Source organism: Mustela nivalis (genome assembly GCF_964662115.1).
Source record: "Mustela nivalis genome assembly, chromosome: 8".
NCBI classification, from domain to species: domain Eukaryota; kingdom Metazoa; phylum Chordata; class Mammalia; order Carnivora; family Mustelidae; genus Mustela; species Mustela nivalis.
The window spans coordinates 131,495,254-131,516,688 of record NC_139027.1 but is presented as its reverse complement, the minus strand read 5'-3'; the positions used below and the strand labels follow the sequence as shown (position 1 = coordinate 131,516,688).

At 49.3% G+C, this 21,435-nt stretch overlaps 1 protein-coding gene across 50 annotated transcripts in view; it reads left to right on the top strand.

The window, feature by feature from the left end:
- ZMYND8 (zinc finger MYND-type containing 8) overlaps positions 1–21,435 on the top strand; it is a 139,626-nt gene that overhangs the window by 42,130 nt on the left and 76,061 nt on the right. For 25 of the 50 annotated variants that reach the window (XR_014315369.1, XR_014315370.1, XM_082744799.1 and 22 more), the window contains 2 exons: positions 9,559–9,707; positions 20,503–20,721. Coding sequence is in view for 47 of the 50 variants with exons in the window: in XM_082744799.1 (XP_082600925.1) it covers positions 9,559–9,707; positions 20,503–20,721 (368 nt within the window). In the remaining 3 variants the exon portion in view is untranslated. Of the gene's footprint in view, positions 1–2,437; positions 2,675–8,680; positions 8,764–9,558; positions 9,708–20,502; positions 20,722–21,435 lie in introns of those variants that run through there. The other 25 variants (XR_014315371.1, XM_082744821.1, XM_082744832.1 and 22 more) reach the window with 5 other exon arrangements.

The following is a 21,435-nucleotide window of genomic DNA, read 5'->3' as shown; positions in this document are numbered from 1 at the left end:
ATCACCGAGTTTTGTTTGAGAAGAAAACAGAAATATTTTTCTGGCTGGCTACACCCTTTCTTCTGACTCGTGTCATTCACAGACCTCGTATTTCTCCTGCTCAGCTTTTTGTCTGTGTGTAATCGATACGTCTCACATACTGTGTGGAATATATTTTCCATCCGCTTGCTGTTGGCCGGCCACTTCATCGCGGGCCTGTTTTCCTCCGGGCCTCAGTTTCTTCGTCAGTAAAATGGGAATACTCAGTACCTACCCTCTGGTAGAACCCAGGCCGTGAGTAAATACATTGATGGTGTTTAGAACAGTGTCTCCAACTGTCAGCTATTATTATTAATATATATTATATATTATAATATTATTATAATTTTCTCTGCCTTCCCTCCAGGGCGTGAACCTTCTCCCTACAGTTCCCTGGTTAGGCTAGATGTCTGGGAGTTGCTCAGTGACTCGAATTTTTGACTCACTGATTCCGTTGTTTTCTTCTGTTTAAAATGTGCAGTCTGGTAAAATACTAGGCATTACGTTCCCTCTTAATGGGTAGAGATGCCTCTTTGGGTGGCGCATTTACACAAGGTCAGACCTGCCTGGCCACTCACAGCTTAGCGGAAGCTTCTTGACACCAGGATCTCTCAACCCCGGCCCTTATTGACATCCTGGGGCTGATCATTCTGTCGTGGGGCGGCCGTCCCGTGCCGGGTAGGGTGGTCCGCGGCATCCCTGCCTCCCACCCACTAGAGGCGAGGAGCGACTCCTTTCTTTCTCTTGTTGTGGCAACCAGAAATGTTTCCGGACGTTGCCATGGGTCTCCTGGGGAGACCTGGTGAGAACCACTGCTCTCTGCTGTTCTGAACACCCAGGCCTCCTCCAGGCAGCTCCTGGGGAATGCCGGGACCATGTCCTGAGCTGCTTCCATGTGCTGGGTGCCTGGGAATGCAGAGGTGGGCCTTGGCATGGGGTGAGCTCCATCCTCTCATCGCCACGTAAACATATTTTACGTGGTCCAACCCATGGTCAGAAAGAACCAAAAGACGAGTCTAGCGTCTCCTGATTTCCGGGTGCGTTCCTCCAGGCCTTTGCAAACCCAGTTTCTTTCACTCGGGTCTATTTCTGGCCTTTTTTCACTTAGAGTTTGTTCCATGCCAGGACAGAAAGCCGAGATTTCTTCTTCGTTCCATTTCACGGCTGCATGACGATTTTTTGCATTTCAGTCTGAAATCCTTGCTGAGTCAAAGGATCACCATGAGCTAACTGTCCCCTCTTCCCCCAGGGTCTTAGCACTTTCCCCAGTTTTGCCTGAGGTGCCCTTGCACGAGGCTAGCGCTGGGTGCCGCCTGGTGACCAGCCGCCCCCGTTTTTTTCATCTGAGCCTCCTCACTTCCCTTCTCTCCCCTCAGCCCACTTGCCCACGTCAGCTGCCACAGACAAGAGTTGCCTTTTTATTTCTGAGCTGGCTCTCCGATGGCCACGGCTCCCTGCCGCCATCTGAAAGCCACCCACCATCACCTGAGCTTTCTAGAAGCTGAGCTGCGCTGGGGGTGAGGGGTGGGGTGGGGACCAGGCTCAGCCTGGATAAAAAATGCAGACGGTCTGCATCACCAGAGGAGCCCTCCCCGCGCGACCAGCTACGTAGCAAAGGCCAAAGGCAGCCGGTTACTCCACACTTTTCTTTGTGGTGACTTGGCAGAGTTAAGGGCCTCAAACATGTACACACGTTGGACGCATGCAGCCTTTTGGGCCTGGGCCTGCTGCGGGGGTGGGTGGGGTTCACTGGTTTCTGGCCTGAGGTTGGGCCCTGCCCCCCGCCCCCCCTTTGTGCAGTGTGAAAGGGCTTGGCATTCTTGAACCAGGAAATTGCTGTTGAGATGTTGTGGGTTTTCCAGAAGGCCTCATCCCCCGGAGGGGGAGAAGGGGCTGGGTGATTGGAATTGCCTGTAGTTGTTGAGGGCAACACAGTGAATTCACTTGTAAATCAGCCTCTCTTCCCGGGCTGGCCGGCAATTTCAGCCCCGCCGGCTGAGTTTGGAGGCTTTCCTTTAACATGTGAATGTGCTTTCCCCCGCCCCACTCCCGTGTCTGCCTGATTTTCGGGGTGGGGACTGGGAGAGGGAGAAACACAGGGACACCGGGTAGTGGGGGGATGGCTTTCTCGGCCCCTAGGAGAGGCATATGAGAAGTAAAGTTAATTTGATAATTATTAAGGAAAAGAAAAAAAAAAAAGCTCAAAACACCTTCCCATTGTGAACCACCACACTCCCTTCTGGACTTGTCACTCCAGCCAGTGGGACAATGGCGATCTGCGGCATTTATTCCCACCCGGTGCAGTAAATGGCTCCTGGGTGAGTGCGCGAGGACTCTGGGCTTAGCCGAGCTGCTGGCTGTCGAGGGTGATAAATTAGAGCCGAGAGCCTGGGGACATGAAGGCGCGTCCCCTGCCTCAGACTGCCTCACTGCAGAGAGGTGAGGGTGACCTTCTCGCGCTGGGCCACCTAGTGCGTACAAGACAGGGGCTGGCCTGGTAAGTGGTGACTCTTAGCCTGTCCTCTTTGCTTCTTCCTCCTCCCCCTGGGAGAGGCTGCTGAGGATCCGGAAGCAGGAATGTCTGCCGTGGGAGAGCCTCAGTTCTCTTTCAAAGAGAGGGGAGGGCCTCTGAGCAGCAGAGCTTTCTCAATGGCAGGTAAGCACCCCTTCCCAGGGTTCCCTGCCCCTCGCTCGCTTTGCCTCCGAGGTCCTCGGGATCCCTGCGACAGTGACAGTTCCCCCCATGTTGAGAATGACCCTTTTGTTCCATGGCCTCATTCCCATCCAGCCCTTCTTTTCCTGGTCCGGGTGAGAAGTTCACATTCCCAGGCAGGGAGGCCTTGGAGAAGCCCGGCTGTCCTGGAGGAGGCTGTGTAGGCCCCTCGGGCAGGCTGTAGCCTGTCTCCAGGGGGTGCGGTTCTAGACACTCCGAGAGTGAACGGATTACTCGTTTTCGTTCCTGGGTTCCTCGTGGCTTGGGAATTATCTGCTGCAAGAAAAACGCTGCCCCCTTCTCGTCCCCGTAACTTCGCTCCCCGTTTCTCATTTCTGCTCTGGGCCCGAGGGAAATTCCAGGCTCTGCTTTCATGATGATATACTTACTGGCTGGAGAAGGCTCTCCAGTTCCTGGGGATCAGAGGCCTGCATGGGTACCTGCTCTCTGTCCTTGGGCACCACGCTGACATGATAAGCTGAGCTGCGCTTTGCCATTTCTGGGAGAGCGGCAAGTGGTCTTGCTGGCAGTGGGCTCTGCAGAGGGCTGGCAGGGACCGGGAGTGCTGTCTGCGCGCGCCCTCGGGAGCCCGAGCCGGCGCAGGCCTCTGCTGCCCGACCGTGCCTTCGCAGCTCCGGGAGGCCAGCCCGACTGCTCACAGTCTGATGGAAATGGAGAAGCCATGTCCTGGGCTCGGTCCTGTCTCCACGTTTCCAGAACTCTGACCTTCACAGGCGCTTCTGAGGAGACTAGGCCTGGTTTTTGCAATGGGAGGGGTGGGTAAGGAGGTGAAGAGGAGGAGGAGGAGGAGGGATGATTGTTGGTTTGAAAAAAACATCTATCCTTCTTGGAGTGCTACTCTTTGCGGGCATTATGCTGAGAGCCTCCCGGGACTAGACTCATTTAATCCTTTTGTAATTCCTTAAGGTGCCCTGATCTCCATTCTGCCAAAGGACAGAGGCACAGAGAGGTTAAGTAGCTTCCTTGAGCTGCACTGCTGGGACCCGGTTTCTCTGAACGTGCGGTCCAACTTCCGGGTGGGGTGGCCAGCTGTCCTGTGTTGTGTGAGACTGTCCGTTTCCTTTGTGGCCCACAAGGCCCGTTTGTTGAGTGGCTTTCTCTTCATTCAGGCCCGGCAGGCTCTCCGTCCACATCATGAAGGACATTTAACGCCCACAGAGACACGCCAGAGGGCTGATCCTCCTGGGGAAGCGCCTGGCAGTTCAGCGGGGGCCCTTTCCCTCTCCCGAGGAGACAATTCCCTGTCATGGTGTGTCATTTCCCAGACTCTGGAGAATGTCAAAGGCGGTGACTCAGGTGCCGGATGTGGGTGGGGGTTGGGGTTGGGGTGCCGCCTTGGCCCAGTCTGGCAGGCCTGGATGGAGAGTGGAAGGGGGCCGTGTGGGGGGACAGGGGCGCCGCGGGAGCGGAAATGACCTCGCAGGCCCCCTGCCCCCACCCAGCCGTTCTGTGGTCTGGGCCTCCGGGTGGTGCCACCATGGCGAGGTGAATGCAGTTCCTGGGGAATTCAACCACCCTGCCAAGAAGCCCCAGGCCGCCCCCTGCAGTTGTGAGGGAAAAAGGCCCATGAGAGTGTGCTGGGAAACATAGACCCTGTGTGAGGAGGCCATCTTCTCCGTGTGAGGCCCTGTGTGAGCCTCCTAGTCCCCATCACCTGGGTTCAAATCCCAGCCGCCTGGCCTCTTGTGTCCTCTTGGGCAAGTGACTTAGAGGGAAGTACACCAAAGGGATTTTGAACAAGGCCCCCTACATTGTATGTAATAAGAGAAAGCCTCAGCTGTTAATACTTGTGGCTCAGGAAAGCTAAAAGCCTGGGTTATCTTGAAGTTCCGGTGTCGCTTAGGTCAGGGGACATCTCGGAGGGGCTGAGTGGGATTATTTCTGGCAGTTCACGAGACACAGGTTGGAGAAGGATCTCATCAAATGCCTGGTTCCTAATACCCCGTAGGCCTTCCCATATTATTAAGATTTCACTGAAATGTCACAGGAGGGGAAAGTTCTGCTGTTTCCTGCTCCATGCCAAGCTGTTCTCCTGAGTCACCGCTCTGTCCTTTGCCTGGAGGAGCTGTCCTCCCTTGCCCATGTTAACTCCTTCAGAACCAGACTTATTTTGAGGGAGAGGGGTTAGGAGGCAGAGAGGGTCGCTGGTGGGCCTGTCCCATAGTGGAATGGCGCCAGGCCCTGCTGCCTTACAGAAAGGACTTTCAGATCTAGGCTGAGCCATTTCCCTGGTGATTCAGTCCACGGTGGCTGTTGTCAGCCTTCCAAGTTTATAGAGGAGATGCATTTAGCAATAAATCCTCGTCAGAATTAAATCATTAAAGAAGGGGGAAAAAAAACTTGACTCAGCTTTCTGGAAAAGGTCCTACACAGGCGGCTTAGTTGCCATGGCTACAGCAAAGCCCACGCCCACCATTCTGTCACCACCCAAGGCCTAGGAGTGGTCTGGTTTCTAACTCAGAATACTGACTTCGGAAGGTCTGTGAAGCCAGTTGGTGTTTCTCGCTTTTGTCCTCCAGAGCCTCGCGGAAAGCCTCTGCCTTTGACAGATGTGTCTTGCTTGGGTCCTGTTCCACTCTTGCCCCTTGGACGCAGCCGCCGATCTCTCATTAGCTCTGGAGGGAGTCGGTGTGTTTGTAGCCAGGAACAGAACTGAGGTTTTTGTGGTTTGCTGGGATTAGAAGGTTGGGGTCCTCTCCTGTACGGGCAGCCTTTGGTCAGAGCCCTCCTCGCTGAGCAGGACTCCAGTTTCCCCTTTGGTTTCCTGCTGGGCTTGGACAAAATGCTGTCTCTGGCTCAAATTGCTTCTGTGTGTATTTCTCCCCTCTCTCCGCTGGAATTAATGAATTTCAAAGTTCAGAAGGGACCTTAAGGTCGTCTGGTTGTGTAGTTTTAATCTTTAGTGTTGATGACTCACTTAGGTAGAGTAGGCGTGGCCTACCAGAAGTTGCCTCCTTGTACAGAACCGTGGCATGTGGTTTGTGGGTCCCGGGAACACGTTCACGGACTGCACAGGAGAAGTTCAGCCTGGTCTCTTTTTCCCTTCTCCCATTTTGTAGATGGAGCCTGGCGTTTTCTCCTGTGTTCGCTGTCTTTATTCTCCTGCTGTGCCTCCTTGCCCAGCTTCTGTTCCCTTAGCCCCAGGCCAAGCCCTCAGGTGGCATTGGGGCAGGAGAGGAGGTGGGTTTTACCAGTAGTGAATCCTGTTCCACACGAGTGAGAAAGAGCTTCGAATGCCTTCCCCTAACACACATTCTAGAGCATCTGAAACCAGTGTGCTCCCTAATTCCTTGGAGGGCTCCTTAAACCACAGATGGCCAGGTTTTCCTCTATAGAGTTTCTGATTTATAGCTCTGATGTAGGGCCTGAGAATGTGCATTTCTTACAAATTCCCAGGTGCCACTGCTGCTAGTGTGGAGACTGCTTCCTGGGATCCATCGTCCCAGGGGGTTCTCAGCTACTGGCAGGTAACTTAGATGCTCAAGGAGGGGCTGCTGTCCTTTCTGGCTCCCAAAGGCTGTGTTAAGTGTTGGCTATGCTGTGTGGATCATCTGCCTTGTTCTCCTGTTCTAGCCCAGTGATTCTTCAGGAGGCCGGTACCACCCCTCTCTGAGTGCTTGGGAAGGACGTGGGGGTGCCTTTCGTTGTCAGTGTGTTTGGGGGCGCTGCTGGCGGTGAGTAGGAGGATGCCCAGGTGGTCCTTGCAACGAGGAAAGCTGTCCCTTCCAAAATCAGTGTGCTCCATTAACAAACATGGAAAGACACGAGTTGTTTTTGTCCTGAATGTGCCCTTAACTTTTCTGCTGATATGTTTTTGCTCATGTCCTTTCCTCTTTAAAAATCTATCCTCAGGGGCTCCTGGGTGGCTTAGTCCGTTGGGCATCTGACCCTTGACTTCGAATCAGGTCATGATCTCTGGGTCATGAGATGGAGCCCTTTGTCGAGCCCCACTTCAAGCCCCATGTCACCCCCCACCACCCCGCACGTGCTCTTTCTCTCAAATAATTAAATCTTTGAAATAAAGACGTGAATAAAATACCTACCCTCAAATGAAACAAAATGTAACAAGTATCAAAAGTGTTGCCTAGTTAGTTGCTTTCAGTGTTGTCTGGTCAAGGTGCCATTTCTTCTGGGATGCATCTCCTTGGGGCCCCCAAAACACCTTTCTGGTTTTTTTTTTGTTTTGTTTTTTTTTAATTCTTTTTAATAGGCTCCACTACCCAGTGTGGAGTCCAGCATGGGGCTTGAACTTCTGACCTTGATCTCAAGACCTGAGCTGAGGTCAAGAGTTAGACCCTTAAGCAGCTGAGCCACCCAGGCGCCCAACCAAAACACCCTTCTTAATCACACATCCTCTGACATTTGAGCAGGGTTATTTGGGTTTTCCAGCTCTACGCTGAACAAATCCCAGACTGCAGTCCCCAAGCCCATGGTGGTGGGTCCCAGCTTTGTCCATCCGGTGACATTGTTTGTCCTGAATCAGGCCTTCCGTCATTTGCTCGTTCCTGGCTTTGGTTTGTACCTGCTGCCTTTTTGCATGCTCCTGAACTTCCTAAATGCCTCACTTTAAATTTATTTTGATAAAGTCATCTACACTCATGATAAATACAGTTTACAAGGGTACACAGTGAAAATGATCCCTCCCCTTTCTCCTGCATGTTTCCCTACCCAGCCGCTCGTCCCAGTAGAGAACTCCGTAGTAGTTTTGTGTTCATCTGGGAATGTTCTAGGCTTGTGCAAAGTTAGATTTCTAACGTTGTTTTTGGAGGGTGTGCGTGTCAGTCTTTTAATGGCGCTCAGTGTGTCCTGCTCTTTTGCCTGATGCAGAATCTCGCAGATAGTCATGGATCTGTTTGAATAGAGGTGCCTCCTTATTCTTAATGGCTGGGGAATTTTCGACTCTGTGGGGGGGGAGGCGCCTGGCTGGCTCAGTTGTTAGAGCATGTGGCCCTTGATATCTAGGTTGTGAGTTCAAGCCCCACGTTGGGCAGGAGATTATGTAAAAAAATGAAATGAAGTAAATATTCTAGTGTGTGCCTATGGTATGTTATTAGACCAGTCTTCGAGTTGTGGACATGGTCGTTATTTCCAGATGGGGATACAACACTCGGTGTCTCATTTGAATCACCTTAGGGGTGCTTTGCTTCCTGTGACTGTATCCGTAGCATGCATTTCTAGGTGGAGGAAGTGAGCCTTCACGGAAGAGGGCGGAGAGGGGTAAGGACCTCTGCTGGGCACGAGCGAGAGGAGGCTCTCTCTAGGGGAACGCCAGGTCCAGGCTCTGCCTTTTCGGGAAGTTTTCCTGTTAACTTGCTGAGCAGTGACCCAACTGAGCTGAAGCTCCTGTGCTGTAGCATTTGGAGATTTTCCTTCTTACACCCTAGGGTTGTTCCCCATGTGCCTCGGGGCCATCCCTTCAGGCTCTCTGGGCCTCCACTTGTGGTATGATCCTCCGAACTCTGGGGTCTGTCTCCCTCAAGGTGCCTGTGGTTAGCATTTCATTTCCTCAGGGGGCTGTGTGTCAGTGCAGCACCCGGAACACTTGTTTGGGGTTTTTCTGAAGTTGCCCGGTGAGACTGGAACGTTCCATCCTGTGGATCAGTTTTTGCCGAAGGCGTTCACGGTCTCCTTTAATGAGCCTGCTTGGAAGATGGTCTTTCAGGCAGAAGGAGACCCCTAGGAGGCCTCGCACGTGTCTGTACTGGGCCGTGTTCATCTGCCCAGGGGGCCCCTGTCCACACGCAGAGGCTGGTGACGCACGGCGCGTCCCGCATGCTGGGGCTTGCCTGTGAGTTAAAACTGGAGGAGGCACATCGTCAGTTTCGCGTTGGGGATAGTCGTCCTTCTGGATTCCACATCCCACCCCATCCCCTGTGCTCTCGCGTAGCTGTCTTTCCTTGTGCCTGTAACTTCTCTTTCTCAGAATGTAAGGCACACCACCCTGGGCCCTTACTTCGTCCCGACGCTAATGAGACAGCCGGAGGGCATGGAGTGGACCCAAGGCCTTGCAGGTGAAGATGGGGTGCTGGTGGAAGTCTCTGGGCTTAATAAATGAGACGCTGGGAGAGTAAAAATGGGAGGGAATGAATCGGCAAGGGTTGGTGGGCTGGTGCATCACAGAGGAGAAACCAGGAGAATGTCCTTTGTGTCTGACCCCTTTGGAGGAAAGTCCCAAACAAGCACACCACCATCACTGTTGTTGTCTTTCACAAAGAAGTATGTAGCCTTTGATTTCTGGAAGTGTGTGGCCTTTCTGGGCTGTCCTTCCTGGTTTCCTGGCTGTTGCCATCAGGCATGGGTACAGGAGAAATACTTCTTTGGGATGAGGATGGTACTAGGGTCTCTGTGACACAACTCACGGTCAGCAGGGACACTGTAGAGAAGGGTGGGGATTTTGGCAAAATGGTGAGTACATTTCCAACTAAATAAATGGCTCACTGGTTGATACACAGAGCAGTCTGGGACCATAAGGCCACGCAGGCCCCAATTTGTGTGTGTTTTGTTTTGTTTTAAGAAAAGCCAGAAGTCTAGGTGATTATGTGAAGTTTCTCAATTTTTTTTTTACTATAGCAGTGAATTAAAATTTTAACAAAAATGGTATGCAGACTGAAGAAAGAGTGTGTGACTTTTGAGACCGTTAACCAAAAGGATGGAGGGAGTGTATTCTAGGAAGATGAACGAATGAACACTACAACGGCATTGGGTCTGGGGTCGGAATGTCTTGTGTCCCACACACCCTCTCCCTGGGGGGCCTCGGCCTCCCTGATGACTGCTTTAAAATACGTGGTCCTGTGTGTCTCTTTCAGATCCTGGCTCCACAGAGAGAACAGCCCAGAAAAGAAAATTCCCCAGCCCTCCGCATTCTTCCAATGGCCACTCGCCACAGGACACATCCACAAGCCCCATTAAAAAGAAAAAGAAACCCGGCTTACTGAACAATAACAATAAGGAGCAGGTAAAGGGCCGCTGGGAATGGCGTCCACACCAGCAGGACAAAGGCGGTAGTGAGCAGTGCTGTAGCTTTCCGGGTGTTTCTGACAGCCTGTGTTCTTGGCATTTAACAAGCTGCCTTGCTCCAGCTGTCATTTGTATAAGACAAGAAGGGCAGTTCCCAAATGGGTTTGTGTAGAAATTTCCAGTGGCTTTTCCAGATCTGTTTTGGGGACAGGGCAGTGACCCAGATGAGCTGAAGATACTGTGCTATAGGATTTGGGGATTTTCCTTGGATTTCTTAACTTAACACTCTAGGGCTGTTTTCCCCAGGTGGCCTGAAAAGTTTTTCCTGCTAGGCCATTTTGGTAGAATGGGGCTGAGGCAGGCTCTCCCCTCCTGGTCTCAGCTTTCTCATCTGTAAAATAACAGGTTTAGGTCTGTGGTAACGCAGCTGCTGGCTCTACCCATTGTCTACTGTCCTCTTTGGTAATTGGTCACCATTTCCTCTCACTGCGCATCACGCCTGGGGCGATCAGAGTCTTTTTCTGGAACCTGTCCACCTGCAGCCGACACCTCTCAGCCAGATAGGAACATCCATTAGCTGTCTTAGATCTTAAGAGACTTAGCTTTAAAATTCTCTGATGCAGGCTCAATACTCTTCTGATATAAAAAAAATGGTAGATGCTTTAGTGGTCCACGACATCAGATCTCCTAGCCCTGGAGGAAGCAGAATGCCCCAGTGGTTCTGGGAGCATTTTGGTAGGAATTCCTCGGGATGCCTTCATCCATCTCGTGCATTACGGTGTGCCAGAGTGGGTCCTGGGGATCGGAGGTTGAATAAAACAAGGTTGTCGCTTTCCTGGGAAGAACCTAGCAATGGTTAAATGTCCAGAATTGGGAGAGGGGTGCATTTCTGCACACTAATCTATTTCCATGCTCAAAATTATATAGCGAAATGCCAGCGCTGCCTTTGCGGTGTGGCCGTGGGCAAGTTAACCTCTTCGTGCCTGGTTGGCCTAGCCACTGGAATGGGAGGAATGGGATTTCACAGGGTGTGGTGATGAAATGAGCGACACATGTCAGTCGTAATAATAAAAACAAAGCCAGGCTCGATCCCAAGTGGAATAATCACACGAGCTTGGTGTGAAGTAATGAAACGGCAGCCACAGAGATGTTCTAGATCTGTGCTGTTGTGTGTAATCGCCACAAGCCACCTGTGGCCATTGAACACCTGCAGATGGCAAATGTGACCCAGGGACTGGGTTTTTATTTTTATATTTTTCCTTTCTTTTTTCTTTTTTTAACCAAAAAAATTAAGTTTTTATTTAAATTCCAGTTAATATCGAGCGCAGTGTCAGTTTCAGGCGTACAGTGTGGTGGTTCAACACTTCCTTGCAACGCCCAGTACTCCTCACAGTACGTGCACTTGACTTCATCCCCACCCCCCACCTCCCCTCTGGTCACCAGCAGTTTGTTCTCTCTAGTTAAGAGTCTGTTTCTTGGAGGAACTGAATTTTTAATTTAATTTTAATTTGTTGACTGCCTGTGGCTTATAGCTACTGTGTCGGATAGTAAAGGTCTAATGAGATGGGAATCCCGTTAAAAGAGAAGAAATGGGTCCTGAATAAATGTCTCGGGGATTGAGAAGCACATGCAATGTGCTGGTGATAATAATACTAAGAGGCGTGGGTTGGCCATGTGCCACTTCTTGTTTTAAGGCATTTTTCTGAGCTCCTGTTTGTAATAACCCCGTGGGAAAGGGCTGCATTGTGACCATTTTACAGATGAAAACACGGAGGTTCAGAGAAGTTAAGGTGTCTCCTCGGCCTCAGAAGCTGCTTCGGTCTGGCTTGAAGCACTGATGACGCATCCCTGTCACCCAGAAGCCATCCCATAGCTGCTGGCAGTGAAGACTAAGCAACACAGACAGGTGCCTGGGGGCTCAGTTGCTTGAGCATCTGACTCTTGATTTTTGGCTCAGGTCATGATCTCAAGGCGCCTGAGGTTGAGCCCTGCCTCGGGCTCCACACTGGGCTGGATCCTAGAAGAGATTTTCTCCCTTCAAAAAAGAAAAGAAAAGAAAAAAATAAAAAGAGAAAGAGACAGGAAGGCCACAGATAATCCCCAAACCTTAACTTAGCTAATAATTTAACTTCCTGGGCAAACTCTCCCTTACCAGGTACCAGGAAGGCACGAGGCGGAGTGTCCGGTCTTTGCAGAAAGCCTTCTCCTTTGGCCTCTCCCTGTGTGTGCTCACGTGAATCACACTTTTCGGAGTGTGGCTTGTACCTCTCTTTCTGGAAGCGGATCTTCTTGGGGAGTCCATGCATTTTCTTCTCCCGTCCCCATCCATGTGTTAGGACCATTTCTGTAACACTGAAGGCTCATGACCTCAGGGACACATTTTTCAGTCCGTGTCCCCTTCCAGACTGGCAGCTTCCAGAAAGTGGCCAGTGTTGGGTGGGTGCTGTCACAACGGTGGGGGGGTTGGGGTTGCTTCTCGTGAATACATAGCACACTCTGGGTTTGGAAAAGATGGGACTGGGAGGGGCTGGACATGGGGCATGATTACGCTCCTCAATCATTTGTCATCCTCAGTATTGATAGAAGAGTTTATGGGACTGTTGCACAGGGGAAATGCCTTCGGGTCCTAGAGATCTGGCTCTTTCTAGCCCCACTGTGTCTGGGAGACTCAGTGTGGGACCCTGTCAGTTGCTTGCCCATCTTTGAGATTTAGTTATCTTGTAAAATAGGGGTTTTGGCTGGAAACATCGAAAGGCTGATTGTAGGTTTGTTTTTCAGCCTAAAACTCCCTGGGGCCAAACAGTCAGGAGTTGGCAGAGGATAAACGGGCTTCACTGCAAAGAAGTGACGTTCCTGACCCTTGACCCCATAATTCATTCTAGTACATAATATTTGCACTGTAGCAGCAGCCTCTCTCCTGTAACAGTCTGTTTTTCCTTAAGGGGAACTTAAATCCCTTAAAAAAAATTTCTTCTGGACACTTTCCTTTTCCTCTTTCTTTCTTCTAGAATTTTATAGCATTACTAAATTATGGAATTAAAAGCAAATTGTAGGTCTGTAAGTGCTGGGTTTTACCAGTAGTGTAATTTCTTATTCACCACCATTTGAAGATCATGAGATTTCAAGTAACAACTTATATTTTTGGGTTCTTACAGAAACTCAGAAAAATCCAGCAATAGTTGGAGTGGAGTAGAGCCTGCCCCTTTATTTTCTTAAATTTTTAAAAATTATTTTTACTAACATATAATGTATTATTTGCCCCAGGGGTACTGGTCGGTGAGTCATCAGGCTTACACATTTCATAGCACTGTAGCACATAACCTCCCCAGTGTCCATAACCCAGTCACCCTCTCCCTAGCCCCCAACCCCCAGCAACCCTCTGTTTGTTTCTTGAGATTAAGAGTTTCTTCTGGTTTGTCTCCCTCCCAATCCCATCTTGTTTCAAGATTTCCTTCCCTAACACCGCCCCCCTCAAATTCCTCATATCAGGGAGATCATATGATAATTGTCTTTACCTGATTGACTTAATTTCGCTCAGCCTAATACCCTCTAGTTCCATCCATGTTTTTGCAAATGGCAAGATTTCATTTCTTTTGCTGAGCCTGCCCGTTAGACACCGGGTGTTCTAGTTTTCCACCTTCCCCAACCCTCCCCATTGTCAAACTCTGTTTGCTTTGCTTATTCCTACTGATTCCGGCTCTTTCAGGCATTCAGGTGCCTTTGAATTTCGGCGTATATCAATATGCTTCCCTCCTCTTCTCATTTTCTTTAATTTATTTTTTGTGTTCAAAAAAGGGATAAAGCTGGACGCCTGGGTGGCTCAGTGGGTTAAGCCGCTGCCTTCGGCTCAGGTCATGATCTCATGGTCCTGGGATCGAGTCCCGCATCGGGCTCTCTGCTCAGCAGGGAGCCTGCTTCCTCCTCTCTCTGCCTGCCTCTCTGCCTACTTGTGATCTCTCTCTGTCAAATAAATAAATAAATAAAGTCTTAAAAAAAAAAAAAGGGGATAAAGCTTTTCTTGGCTTATAAAAACAAGCAACCCCCCCCCCATTTTTCCTTTTTTTTGGTAGACTTTTTTATTACCAAATGGAGATAGGGGTTGAATTTTTTTTTTTTTTTAAGATTTTATTTATTTATTTGACAGACAGAGATCACAAGTAGGCAGAGAGAGACGGGGGGGTGGGGTGGGGTGGGGGGTGGGGAAAGTAGGCTCCCAGCTGAGCAGAGAGCCCGATGCGGGGCTTGATCTCAGGACCCTGGGATCATGACCTGAGCTGAAGGGAGAGGCTTTAACCCATTGAGCCGCCCAGGTGCCTCCAGGAGTTGAATTTTTAAGGTTGGACCTTATTTCATCCATTTTTCATATATTAGGAATTCAGTAATTTTTAGGGGAGTTGTAAGAGGAACCTTAAAACACACTTTGTTTTTTGGAAAAACAAGTATTTAAGGCTTATAATTACTATTATTATTTTAAAGATTTCATTTATTTATTGGACAGAGAGAGCGACAGCAAGCAGGGGGAGTAGCAGATAGGGAGAAGGAGAACACGCTTCTCGCCAAGCAGGAAGCCTGATGCAGGGCTCAGTACCAGGACCCTGGGATTATGACCCAAGACAAAGGCTGATATCCAACTGATGGGGCCACCCACATGCCCCTGTAATTAATTTTTTAAAAAAATTTTATTAATTTATTTGACAGGCAGAGATCACAGGCAGGCAGAGAGAGAGGTGGAAGCAGGCTCCCTGCTGAGAGGAGAGCCCGATGCGGGGCCCGATCTCAGGACCCTGAGATCATGACCTGAGCCAAAGACAGAGGCCCAACCCACTGAGCCACCCAGACGCCTGCCCTATAATTTTTTTGAAAAAGATTTTATTTATATATTTGAGAGAGAGAGAGCATGTATGTGCAAGTGGGGGGGTGGGGAGGGGCAGCGGGAGAGGGAAAAGCAGACTCCCTTGATGCGGGACTCCATCCCGGGACCCCTGATATCATGACCTGAGCCGAAGGCAGATGCTTAACCGACTGAGCCACCAGGAGCCCCTACAATTACCTTTTTTTTTTTTTTAAACATTTTATTTATTTATTTGACAGACAGATCACAAGTAGGCAGAGAGAGAAAGGAGGAAAGGAAGCAGGCTCCCCGCTGAGCAGAGAGCCCAATGTGGGGCTTGATCCCAGGACCCTGGGATCATGACCTGAGCTGAAAGCAGAGGCTTTAACCCACTGAGCCACCCAGGCACCCCTACAGTTAGTTTTAAATAGCCTTTTGGTCTAGTGGTTTCACTCTGTAGGAAAGGTTTGAAAGCTTGGAGGTGCTTTTTCTTGGGATCGGGCTGGGGAGGGACAGCCTAAAGCCTGGAAGGACACTCCTGGCGTTTTGTGGAGGATCAGGTTGCCAGATACCCTGCGGTAGATGTCCGAAGAAGTAGCTTTCTGCGAATGACTTTAGGACCTTCACTGCAAAATAGCCACTCTAATTTTTGGTTCTTGGGACATTTGACTAGGAAGATTCCCTTCTGAAAGGTTTTACCCCTCCTTCCCATCATTAAAGGCTTGAGAATCTGTTAACAGATTGGGTGGCCATTGGTATACTTTTGATCAAAGAGGGAAAAGGAATGATGGGGCTTCCCCTCACTGCCTTTGAGTATAGGATGAGCTAGATAAGTGGGTGAGCTAGGTCTTACTTGTCAGGCCCGTGCATTGTCTTAACAACTAAAAAATACTCACAAGTTCCTTGTTGGGCTGGGGTAGTGTATTAACAGGGGGGACAGCTGAGGGGGGTCTAGGCTTGCTGGCTTCTTCCTGAGCTCTGGCCGCACTGGGGGTGTGTGTTCGCCTCGCTGTCTCCATCACTGGAGCTGAGCGGGGGCTGCCCCTTAAGATGGGCCCGAGTTCTGCTGCTCCCTGTTGTCTCGCCAACGTCCCGGCTAAATGCCAGCGACATTGCTCACACTGCAGGGCTGGGCAGTTTTTCTTAGAGCAGAGACATATTTTGCAGCGTTGGTGCTTTAAGTGGAGAAGAACAAAGGCTGGAACCAGGACCGTTTTCATTTCATGTGTGTTACCTCTGTGGTCCATGTAAGAATTTGAGCTTGTGGTCCTCCCTTGTCTCCCACATGCACCCCGTGCTCACCCCCACCAGAGGACCCGGTCTCTGCTTTACGCAGACCAGGTGTCAGCTGACTACAGCCTGTGAGCCAGATGCCGCCAGAGCCTGGTTTTGAAAATAAAGTTTTATTGGCACATAGCCACATTCTTTCATTTACATATTGTCTGTGGTTGCTCTTTTGCTACTGTGGCCGACTTGAGTCCTTGTAATAGAGACCACATGACCTGCAAAGCCTTCAGCTATTTGCCTCTTTTTTTTTGTTGTTTATAAAGATTTTCTTTACTTAGTTAAGAGTCACACGAAGAGAGAACCTAGGCGGAGAGAGGGAGAAGCAGACTTCCTGCTGGGCAGGGAGCTCCACATAGGGCTCGATCCCAGGATCCTGAGATCATGACCTGAGCTAAAGGCAGAGGCTTTAACCCACTGAGCCATCCAGGCACTCCAGGTTTTTCCCTTTTTAAATGTCCCATATTTGTTATCGGACTATTTTTATGGAGCAGGAAATGCAAGCGGCCCATGAGGCAGATCTCTGATGGATGTGGACGTTACCAGGCGGCTGGTTCTGAGCCACAGCAATGTTGCTTCAAGAAAGAGGGAACAGGAGTGCCTGTTCCCTCTTTCTTGAGTCCCACATTGGGGGGCTCTCTGTTCAGCAGGGAGCCTGCTTCCCTTCCTCTCTCTCTGCCTGCCTCTCTGCCTACTTGTGATCTCTCTGTCAAATAAATAAATAAAATCTTTAAAAAAAAAAGGAGGGAACATCCTGAGGAGGGTTTGGGGCAGCCTGGCACGCACCCCTCAGGACTTCCCACCAGGAGTACCCACTCCCACCAGGTGTGGGGTGAGGGCAAGGACAAGGGGGGGCGGGGTTTAACGGCAGACGTGGCAGGAGGGACCTGGGTTGCCAGTCAGGGAGATTGGCTGGCCTGTTCGATTCTTCCAGTTTTGTTTAGATCGGCTCTTCCTGTCCTATTATTAACTTGCTGAAAGGAAGTCAGGCAATGAACTATGGCTTACTGCATTGTTGCAAAAGCCACGAAAGTATTCTGGAAGACCTCACTCAGGTTAGAAATAGATCCTGCTTGCTTGACATGTGGAGAATTCTCTTTCCGTTTGAGGATCTCCTCCTCTTCCTTCCACACCTCGCCTCCCTCTTCTTTCTTGACCTCCTCTTGGTCGTCTTCCTGCTCCCCTCCTTAAAACCCCCCTTCAACCTTTTCTTCTGCCCCAAATGCACCAAGAATTTCCTAGGCAGAGAGGGGACCCTGAATATCGGTGGTTCTCAACCAAGGGCAGTTTTGCTCCCTACGGACATTTGGCAATATCTGAAGACTTTTTTTTTTTTTTTTTTTTGGTTTGTTTGTTTTGTTTTAAAGATCTTATTTATTTTTTTGATACAGAGAGAGATCACAAGTAGGCAGAGAGGCAGGCAGAGAGAGAAGGGGAAGCAGACTCCCTCCCAAGCAGAGATCCCAACGCGGGGCTCCATCCCAGGACCCTGAGATCACGACCCAAGCTGAAGGTGGCGACTTAACCCACTGAGCCACCCAGGCGCCCCTGGAGACATTTTTGATCATCATAGTTGTGTGGATGGAGGGACACTCCGGGCATCTAGCTACAGATGCTGCCACACATTGCTGTAGTGCGCAAGATGGCCCCGTCCCTCAAAGAATTTTCTGCCCTGAACAACAGTAGTGTGAAGGTCAGAGCCCCCTCTCTGCCCCCTGCCATGTTCTCCTTTTATGTCCCCTTCTGTGGTATTTCTAGTTGTTTTTCTAATTTTCAGATTCCTCCACCCCCCCTCACAGCTCTTTGTGTGAAAGAAGTTATTTTGACCTACAGAGAATGTTCTCTGAGAGGATCATGTCATCATGAGGGTCTCTCCTCACCTCACATTGTCTTACATAGGGCATCAGGGCGAGGAAAGGTTGGGTTGTTATAACCTAGTGTTGTCATCTGTCAAGTGAGACCAGTAGTGTCTATCCTGAGTCCCTTTCTGGGGAGTTGTCTGGATAAAATGAAGAGAATGTATGAGAGTATGTTGAACACTTGGGGAGAAAATTGTAATGGTGTTACTCCCTGGAAACCCAAGTATAGAGCCTGTATCTGAACTGAACCAGGGAAATAACTGGGCTCAGGAATTAGGCAGTTGCCCTTAAAAGTCTTAGTTGTGGGGCGCCTGGGTGGCTCAGTCAGTTAAGTGTCTGCCTTCCGCTCAGGTCATGATCCCAGGATGCAGCCCCGCATCAGGCTCCCTGCTCAGTGGAGAGCCTGCTTCTCCCCCACCCCCTGCCTGCCGCTCTGCCTGCTTGTGCTCTCTCTGTCAAATAAATAAAATCTTTAAAAAACGAAAAAAAAAAAAGTCTCTGTTGTTTTCCTAGTAGAAATGAGAGTAGGGAGACTCTGAACGATGGATTAACAAGGATCTGCTAAGGAAGCATCTGGGAGGCGTGATAAAAAGGAGTGTAGAAATAGCAAGCATTTCGAGAACCTTAAAACCTAATAATAAAAATCAGGAACAAGACATGATTGCTTGTAATCTTGACCATTCTTTCCCATTATCCTTGGGGGGGGGGTGCCCCAGGATAAAATAAGGGCCCCATTAAAATAAAAGAGAAAAGAAAAGGAGTGTAAAAATACTAGAGAAGAACAGACAAAACCGATGTTGCTTAGAGCAGGTCTTTTTAATCCATAAGATGTTAGAGCTGTATATACCGGAGGTCAGGCTTAAAAAGTCTAACCACATTTCTAGGTACCAACAATGACTACTTAGAAAATGGAATAGAGAAAGATCCCATTCGTAGTGTCAACAGAAATGAGGCAGCTGTAACCAACATATGAGATCTTTAAGGCGGAAACGGTAATGTTTTGCTGAAGGACAGGACAGGAAGAAAGGCTTACTGTCCAAAGATAGGTCCTGTGGTTGTGCCGGAGCCATTATCCATGGAATCAAGCTCAGAGAGGGTTGAGTAACTTTCTTAAAGTTGCACAGTGTGAGTCTTGAACTCAAAACCCAGAGATAGAGACCTGAGCTGAGATCAAGAATTATATGCTTAACTGGCCAAGCCACTCACTTGTTCCCAGAGTTTATTTTATTTTTTTTTTAAGTTTTTTTTTTTTTTTTAAAGATTTTATTTATTTGTCAGAGAGAGAGCACAAGCAGGCAGAGTGGCACGCAGAGGCAGAGAGAGAAGCAGCCTCCCTGCTGGACAAAGAGACTGATACGGAACTCGATCCCAGGACCCTGGGATCATGACCCGAGTTGAAGGCAGTGGCTTACCTGACTGAGCTATCCAGGCATCCCTCTTTTCTTTAAAAAAAAAAAAAAAAATATTTATTTTATATATTTGAGAGAGACGGAGGGGCAGAAGGAGTAGGAGAGAGAATCTCAAGCAGACTCCACGCCGAGTGTGGAGCCCAGTGCTGGGCTCGATCCCATGATGCTGGGATCATGACCTGAGCTGAAATGAAGAGTGGGATCCTTAACCGACGGAGCTACCCAGGTGCCTGCCCTCAGCCTCAGAATTAATACTTTCTTTCCTTTTCCTTTCCTTTCCTTCCCCACTTTCCTTTCCTTTTTTAGATTTTATTTATTTGAGAGAGAGAGTGAGCGAGATAGAGCACAAGCCAGGGGGGGAGAGGCAGAGGGAGAAGCAGACTCCCTGCTGAGCAGAGACCCAGAAGGCTGGGATTATGACCTGAGCCGAAGGCAGACGCATAACCAACTGAGCCACCCAGGCAGTCCCAGAATTTTTTAAGAGTACTTCTTAAATCTTCTATTTGTTACTGATTTCCAGTAGGTATTTTCCTGATGATTTTCTTTTGAGTGATCTTAGGCGTTCGGAATGTGGGTTTGCTGGATTCTATAATGTATCATTAGGGAAACATTTTTCTTGATATTCTGGAGCAGGAAGGGGTTTTGCTTCCCATGAATTGGGCACTTCTGTCATCTTTCTGCTATTGGTGATTCTGAATAGGAGATCTAGCACCTCTGCAAATATGAGGACCTATCTTGTTGAAGATTATGGCTTCAGGAAGCCTCTGGTTGTCTCAGATACTTTATGCGTTGGGTGTAAAGTAAAAAAAAAAAAAATGCTTTTTTTTGGTGGGGGGAGGGGTGTGACTCAAATCCAATTGACTTATTCTCCAAGAGCCTGTTGAAATAATCCTGGGGTGAATTCCCATAGTTTTGTTGGCTTTGTTTTGGCTTCATTTGTTGGTCTATCAGTAATGGCAGCACTGTGTTCAATGCATATGTTCTATCATCCCATCGACTCCCAACCCAAATACCACGGTGTTAGGTATTATCATCCCCATTTTACAGATGAGAACGTTGAAGCTGAGAGGTGGAGATTTGCCCAGGGTCATGCAGCTGGTAGAGCTAAAATTTGAACCTGGGTATGCCTGGGTTATAGCCATTGTATTATTCTGCTGGTGCAGCCTCTGAAATCTTAGACACCAGCTTTTCAATCCATAGGTTCTGAAAATAGAGGGAGAGGAAATAAAAATGTGTAGTATGTAATGACCTCTAGACTGTGTATTTAGTAGAGTAACCCAAGCTAGCTTGTTAAGGGATGTGTGGAATGCTGTGATGTTCTTTTGTTGTTATTGATGTATTTGTTCAAATTCCTTTTGAGAATGCACATTTGTTTTGAAACCAAACTTGTCTTTCTTGCCTACATTTCAGTCAGAACTAAGACATGGTCCGTTTTACTATATGAAGCAGCCACTCACCACAGACCCTGTTGATGTTGTACCGCAGGATGGACGGAATGATTTCTACTGCTGGGTTTGTCACCGGGAAGGCCAAGTCCTTTGCTGTGAGCTCTGTCCCCGGGTTTATCACGCTAAGTGTCTGAGACTGACATCGGAACCAGAGGGGGACTGGTTTTGTCCTGAATGTGAGGTTAGTTCCTGACGAATGAATGCATTATCTGCTTCATTTCCTTTCCTTTCTCTTTCTTCCTTTCATTTTAAATTTTTCGAATAATCCAGATTTGGGGGAAAAAGAAGGCATTTCTTGCCCTCCACTTGCTCTATCCTGGTCACCCCCTTTTGGGACCAGCTTTGGCGGGGGCCTGAGCGTCGCTGCTCTCACAAAGGCCGTTGGACTGAGTGTTGGTTCTCTTTCTTCCTGGGTCTTTGGATCACTCTGGGATCTGCAGCCTTCTCTGATTCTGCTGTAACGAACATTTCAGAAGTCCGCTTAAGAGCTGTTAACCGTTCACGTATTCTGAGACGATCGCATGCTGGGTTTCCTCTTCTTGGATGCTGTCTCCTGCTTGCACCGTTGAATCATCGGTGGGAGCTGGGCTGAGAAGACCAGCTTGGGTTGGTTGCTTCGTGTGTTCATCATCTGATGCTTGCATTCATGCTACAACCGTTTCTCAAGTGCCCCGGAGGCACTAGGGACCAGGCCTTGAACAGAAAGGGATATGCGTGACCTGCTATTCAGGAGAAGAGGACCAAAACCAAATAAAATGAATTGGAGAGGAGGAATTGGGAGTAAAGCGGGGGAAGGTGTTTCCGTGTCAGGTGAAGCGGACCAGGATCGCCTCAGGAAGACTTGAGAAGCACGCTCTGCCACCTTCCAGCCAGGAGGCAGCAGGCACAGCCTGAG